The 7,719-nt window shown below is 36.1% G+C and overlaps 1 protein-coding gene across 1 annotated transcript; it reads left to right on the forward strand.

The window, feature by feature from the left end:
- The first annotated feature begins 3,884 nt into the window (after nt 1-3,884).
- Nucleotides 3,885-4,835, forward strand: LOC110299460 (putative olfactory receptor 52P1). Its single transcript, XM_021169162.1, has one exon. It carries the CDS (start codon nt 3,885-3,887, stop codon nt 4,833-4,835), a length of 951 nt encoding a protein of 316 aa, XP_021024821.1.
- The last annotated feature ends 2,884 nt before the right edge of the window (nt 4,836-7,719 follow it).

Genomic DNA, 7,719 nt, shown 5'->3' on the forward strand with positions numbered 1-7,719 from the left:
GAGGAGAGGAGAGGAGAGGAGAGGAGAGGAGAGGAGAGGAAAGGAAAAGGAAAGGAAATTTTCCTGACACCACTTCTTCCTTGAATCCAAATAAGCAACTTTTCCAAGCCTACCTAGAAACTTGCATACTATAGTTAATAAAATCCAATGCCTTCAAAAGCTCTACATTTAAATCCAAAAATTACAATGTGATTTTTCCTAAGAAATTAGTTCTTAATAAAAATTTCCACATATTATAAACATATGTGATTAACATATATTACTTGTACAAGGGAATGAGTCACATAACCATATGTACATTCAAGTATATCAATCACTCTGACCGCATTCACACTCCAAATTCCTTTCTTCCCAAATAGCTCCTTCTTTATGTATATGTGTATATGTGCATATGTATGTGTATATGTGTATATGTATATATATGTATGTATATATATATATGTGTATATATATGTGATATAAGTATAGGTCCAATCATATGGATTTGCTTGTGTTTGCGTTGCAATATTTGTTTTTAGGTGTACTACCATCCAGTCTACAATAATTACTATTAATTTAAAAATAATTATTCCCCTTGATATTTGTTTTGATATGATATCTGATAATCAATTGTCTTTCAGCAAACACTAAAGAGTTAATGGAAAGAAAGATCAACTTATCTCCCATAAAACTAAATGTCTATTTACTTTCTTTAATATTTTGATTCTTTTGCATGTTTCCCTGATACTATTTGTTAGTAAAGATGTTAAACAATCAATGTGAAGGGAATCTCCAGCATCCATAAATATATGACTTACATTTGTAGAGGTAACAAGATTTGTAAAATTATTCGACAAGGCTGTAAAATATCTGCAATAAATGAGGGTAGAAGATGTAACAAGAAACAAAGATCAAAGGGAAATTTTACTTCAGGAAAATCATAAATGCACAGTAGTTAGAGGTGAAACATTGGTCTAAATAAAAACAGAACTTCTAAATTTACATGAGAAAATGCAACCTTAGACTACTTTACTTTAAAAAAAATCTTGCATACTTCATTTTGAAATACCTAGCAAATTTCAGTCAGACAATTGAACATCTTTCTCTCTCTCTCTCTCTCTTTTTCTTTCTTTCTTTCTTTCTTTCTTTCTTTCTTTCTTTCTTTCTTTCTTTCTTTCTTTCTTTCTTTCTTTCTTTCTTTCGAGACAAGATTTCTCTGTGTAACCCTGGCTGTCCTGGAACTCACATTGTGTACTAGGCTGGCTGCAAACTCAGAAATCTACCTGCCTCTACCTTCTAGTGCTGGGAATTAAATATGTGTTCTCCCACCACCCACAGAATAAGATTCTTAAAATATAGTATTATCTTTATTGACACATAACTACCATACAAACTTATTGGGTATACTTTGTGTTGCTTCTAGACACATAAATATATGCAGAATCAAAATAAAATCAACAGTCAGATGATATTCTATCTGCCAACATACTTCCTCTCTTTCAATAGTGTTGGAATCTATAATACAGTGTTTTAGTTTTATTCATCTTACTTGGCAATGGTACATAGGATGTGTTCCTTCTAGGTGGATTCAATACAACAGTTAATAAAACTTCTTACCATATTTTCCTTCTACTCTTCCTATGGAGGAGTAACAAATCTATCTTCCTCCATGAGATCAGCTTTTCTAAGTGACTGATATGAGTGAGTGCTTAAGGATTTCTGTTTCTATACCTAGCTAATTTCACATAGTTTTTCTAGGAGTATCCTCTTTTTAAAATCTAACGGTGAGATTTCATTTTTTCTAGGTGTCTAAAGAAAATTTGTATATCTTAGGATAGTGCAAAGCCCCAAAGTTTACTCAGATAAAGCATCTGGGGAAAATATCAATAAAATTGAAATTGAATTTTGGAGAATGAAGATTATCACATCTTAACTGACAAACTTTGTGGAATGTTCATGGCCAAGCAGGGGACACTGCACTGCTCTGTGCTGCATGCTGCTCTAATCCCTTTCCCTGAGATCCTGAAGATCCCAAGGGATATTTTCACTGTTAATCAGAGGTGACTCCTGAGCATTGGACTAGAACATTAAAAGGAACCATAGCCACTGGATTTACAGAGTAAAGGCTATATTGTACAACAGGTATGTTTATATCATCTTCACTGTATCATCGGTCATATGGCAGTTATCCAGTAGAGAGAAGATAAAAGCAAGTTAGAAATCAATACTGAAAATGAAGAAACAGCATTGCACATTTGAACTCTAACTAATAGATATTTGAAGAATTTGATTTGATAGGGATGAAGTGATTTTTTTCCAAACACATTATTGTCCATTTGAAGAATTACATTACTTTCTGTTATGGGGTGATTACTAGTTATGTTACTCATGATACAAATATGAAAGACCATTTCAAGAAATCAGTTTGAAAGAATGAATTTTGGGTAATAGCTGTGAGTAAACTCTCCATCTAAGTATGGTCAGAGTCTGTAGAAAATGGATAGAAAAATATCTCTGACATGCTTGTGAAAGTATACAACATGCAAAAGCTTCTAGTTTGCCCTAAGAATAAATAAGTATCGATTTATTGGGTTTCTGTAAATTCCTTTCAGTGTTCCAAGTCTGATGTGTGGGACTGACAAGTGTATAGGAAAGGAACAAAGCTAAGAGGAGAGATAGTGACTGTTTATGACACATCAGCCAGCCTTAAGTGAAGCCAGGTGACAAGGATAATTTTAAGTCGTTTGATGTTTATGATTGGATGGTTATTGTTGCAACCAAATAAACTTTAGTCTCTTTCCTAACAGCTGTGCTTAAAATTGTGCCGTGTTATATCCAAATTATCAATTGTATGTTTGATGATCAGTCATCAGATGCCATTTTGAAGAGGCTAATCATGTTTAGTAAGTAATAAAAAGATGGTAACTGCAAAGTAACCTGTCTCCACGGACATGTTAAATATTAACACTGAGCCTTCTACACCAAAATTTTAAGTTTCTAAAATGAAACTGAAACCTATTGATTGCTTACTTTCCCAATAAGTAAGTTGGTAGAAATAACAGTGAAATTTCCCAGACGAGTTTTAATTGGTGTGATATAGATTTTCCCTGTGATTTAGCCTTTACACAGAGGAGGCAGGCTGTGTCTTTCTGATGGTAGATAATCACTAACCTCTCTATTGAGTACTCTCCCTCTTCCTATTTCCTAGCAAAGAACTTTCAATATGACCAACAGGCTTTGGTCTCTTTTCTCTGTGTTGCTTTAAGATTTCAGTGTCTTAAATCAAACACCTCTGCATGCAGAATCTTTTCTCTTTTACCAAGTGAGGAACTGCTCAATGCTAAAATAGAAAATGAAGTTAAGATTTAAAAATTTTTACACTTTCCCTCTCGAAAATATAAAATGTATAAATTTGGTGTTGACAGATGTTAAAGCAAATATTGTATATAATTTGATGTTTTTGGTTCTTAGTATATCTTCTTTGAATGGTCAACTATTTAACAATGGTAACAAAGAATAAAAGAAAAATGTTAATAGGATAGCATAATTGTTGGAACGTTTATATCTCCATCCATTATTTTAGTTCCTCCACCATCAATGGCTTAAATGCAAGATACTCTTATTTCAGTAGCTTTACTTTTAATACAAAAGTGAAAAATTTGCAGTAAGATTTAATTAGATCTTGAATTCATAAAATTTTGAAACAAAACGTAATGTACAATATTTCATCTTTTCTTTTGCAGATAAGGTTAATGCTGCTGCACAGGATGACATTTTGGAAACCTAGGCTAGAAATTCTGATTCAACACATAAATACCTTGAGTAAAGGCTTTGCAATGCTACCTCCCTGCTGAGGAGAATATCCTGATTATTATACAGTGTATTTTAAACACTTTAGTTTTAATATGGTAAATGATACAACACATCACTACATTTCATTTTTCTATCTGGTTGGTATTCCTGGCTTGGAAAATTTTCACTACTTGATCAGCATCCCTGTTGGCCTCCTGTTTCTCCTGACCCTGCTGGGGAATAGCATAGTCATTGCTACTATCAAGCTGGAGCCAAGTCTCCACCAGCCTATGTATTTCTTCCTTTGCATGCTGGCAATGAATGACATTCTTCTTTCCTGTTCCTCATCCCTGAAAATGCTTGGTATTTTCTGGTTTAATGAACACTGGATTGAGTTTGATGTCTGTCTAACACAAATGTATTTTATCCACACGCTTTGCATTTTTGAGTCAGCCATCCTGGTGGCTATGGCTTTTGATCGGTTTGTGGCCATTTGCATCCCACTGCATTACACAACCATCCTCACAACAGCCATGGTTATTAAGCTGGGTGTAGTTGGCTTGAGCCGAGCTCTGCTTATGGTTTTGCCATGCCCTCTTCTCATTAAGAGGTTGCCCTACTACACAGGCTATATAATCCATCATACCTACTGTGAGCACATGGCTGTGGTGAAGTTAGCCAGTGCTAACACTTTCATTAACAGAGCATACGGAATCTCAGTAGCCCTTTCTGTAATAACATTGGACATATGGCTCATAGCGGCATCTTACATAAAAATCCTTCAAGCAGTGTTCCGGCTGTCTTCCCAGAATGCCCGCTCCAAAGCCCTGGGCACCTGTGCTGCGCATGTCTGCACCATTCTTGCCTTCTACACACCTGCACTGTTTAGCTTCCTAACTCATCGCATTGGCAAGAATGTGCCTCCAAGTGTCCACATCATCTTGGCAAGCATGTACCTTCTAGTGCCCCCCACAGTCAATCCCTTGGTGTATGGTGTCAAGACAAAACAGATTCGAGATCGAGTGCTGAGCCTCTTTTCACACTTGAAAATTCCTGAATACTAAACCATTTAGATAACATTTGTGCTGGAAGAATATGTTTCATGATATAATGGGGTATTATCTAACCCTTATTTTATTGCTACAGTATGATGCTATTTCTCGTTTATGTTACCTTTTAAAGCGAACAGATTTATGGTGAGATGTAATGTTTCTGTATTTATCTAATTTTAATTTTATGTAAAATATGTCTGTTTATCACTTCATTCAGTATCTTAACATTATATAATTCTGATTACACATATATAATCCATCATTAAATATCTTTCTGTCAATATCTCTGTGTATACTACATATTAATGAAAAATTTCTAGGCAAAATAAATTCAATGATTTCAATTTTAGCTTCATATGTAGACTTTTGAATGTTGACACTGCAGTACTTTTTTTAAGAATAATTCTCAGAAGCTGCGTTCACCTGTATAACTGCTGTCTGCAACCTAAAGAGTGAACAAGCATTTTATATCCTTTATTAAATACAAGTATGATTTTTTTGCCTAATTTCATCAGATCATTTTAAAGCATTTTGTTTTTCCTTATGTCTTTGTTAAGAAAATCAACACTGACCATTTTTCTTTCTTTCACCAGGAAAGTAATTTTAGCTGGCTAATGGCTTCCTGAACATCTGGATAACCAGTAAAGATAGACAATGTACCTTTATTTGAAACAAAAACATTTGAAACAAGTATGTTGTGCTCTATAAGAATTTTAAACATGATTCTTCTGAGAAATTGAGAGGAGGTAGAAGACTTGAGTTTGTCTGAATAAAAAAACATACCAGAAAAGTTATTATTCACTCATCTGAAGTCTCAAATTACTTAATATATACCTAGTTTATTAAGGAAGTATTCAGACTAAGATGATACATGTTAACATGCAAATGAGAGAAATGAAAAGCACCATATTATAAAGATGTGGTAGAAATTGTTCTATCATTCTGGTAATCATTCCTACACTCTCTTGAAGAGAATACTGCTAGTGGAAAGTGTAACAGTATGGTGACAAAACTTTACCCCACCATTAGCATCTCTAAAGGGATATAAGAGGTACAATGCTAAACTTCTGTAGAATTTTCAATTAAACAAAAGGGAAATCATAAAAACAAAGCAATAAAATAAATTATGATTCAAAATTATTGCCTCAGGGTTCTAAGGCAAAAAGTCTGTAAGTATGGATAAAAATGAGAACAGATTATATATTGTATACAAAGATAAAATTTTCTCTAAATATCTGGTATTGCTTTAATGTACATTTTAAGTTGTTGTTAAGGAAAAGGTAAGAAGGAGTTGTACCCAGATAGAAAATCAGAGATTTTGTTTATTAATAATTGCAGTCACTTTTTTTCCTGAATTTATTATTATTATTTTATTAATAATTCAATTCATTAACATAACAAATGATATCCCACTACCTAGTTACTCCTCCACAAATTTCCCATCCCACATCCATCCTCTCCTCCCTCCCCTTTCCCTCTATGAGGGTGCTCCCACACACAACCCCCTCTCCCTTCCCATCACTCCTGTATCTTCCTATGCTAGGGCATCAAACCTCAAGGGTTCCCCTCCTATTGATGTCAGAAAAGATCATCCTGTGCTACATGTGTATCTGGAGCCATGGATCCCTCCTGGTACAGTCCTTGGTTGGTGGTCTAGTCCCTGGGAGCACTGGGTTGGCAGACCAGCAGATGTTGTTCTTCCTATGGGGTTGCAACTTCCATCTGCTCCTCCAGCCCTTCAGCCAGCTCACCACCAGTGTCCCTGAGCTCAGTCTGATGGCTGGCTCCAAGCCTCCACAGCTGCACAAGTCAGCTGCTGGCCGAACCTCCCAAGAAATAGCAACACCTGGTTCCTGTCAGCAAGTGCAAAGGTGTCAGGTGTGGTGTTGGCAGACAGGATAGATTCTCAGGTGTGGGGCAGTTCCAGGATGACTGTTCCTGCAATCTCCTCATTCCCCACTGCTACATATTTTTATTCAATTTCCTGACCCTCTGTACCTCTCTCAGGTCCCCTCCAGTACTTGACACTTCTCACCTTACTTCCTCCCTCTGCTCTCTCCCTCCCAGGTGACCCTCCTTCCATTTCTCACAATCAGCCTGTTCCCCCCACAATGCAGTATTGAAGCAACCACATCCTGGATTTCTTTCCTCTTAATTTCCATCTGGCCTGTGGATTGTGTCAAGGGCATTATGAGTTTTTTGGCTAATATCCACTTATCAGTGAATACATAACATGTGTGTTATTTTGTGAGTGGGTTACCTCACTCAGGATGATATTTTCTAGTTCCATCCATTTGCCTGCAAATTTCATGAAGTCATTGTTTTCATCACTATATATTACTCCATTGTGTATGTGTATCACATTTTCTCTGTCTGTTCTTCTGGTGAGGGACATCTGGGTGGTTTTTAGCTTCTGGCTATTATAAATAAGGCTGTTATAAACATAGTGGAGCATGTGTCCTTGTTATATGTTAGAGCATCTTTTGGGTATATTTCCAAGAGTAGTATAGCTGGGTCCTCAGGTAGAACTTTTTCCAATATCTGAGGAACTGCCAGATTGATTTTCTTTTTATTTTTTTAACTTATTTTTTTATTAGGTATTTTCCCCGTTTACATTTTCAATGCTATCCCAAAAGTCCCCCATACCCACCCCCCAATCCCCTACCCACCCACTCCCCCTTTTTGGCCCTGGGGTTCCCCTGTATTGGGGCATATAAAGTTTGCAAGTCCAATGGGCCTCTCTTTCCAGTGATGGCCAACTAGGCCATTTTTGATATATATGCAGTTAGAGACAAGAGCTCCGGGGTACTGGTTAGTTCATATTGTTGTTCCACCTATAGGGTTGCAGTTCCCTTTAGCTCCTTGGGTAATTTCTCTAGCTCCTCCATTGGGGGCC

Source organism: Mus caroli, chromosome 7 (assembly GCF_900094665.2).
Source record: "Mus caroli chromosome 7, CAROLI_EIJ_v1.1, whole genome shotgun sequence".
Classification (NCBI taxonomy): domain Eukaryota; kingdom Metazoa; phylum Chordata; class Mammalia; order Rodentia; family Muridae; genus Mus; species Mus caroli.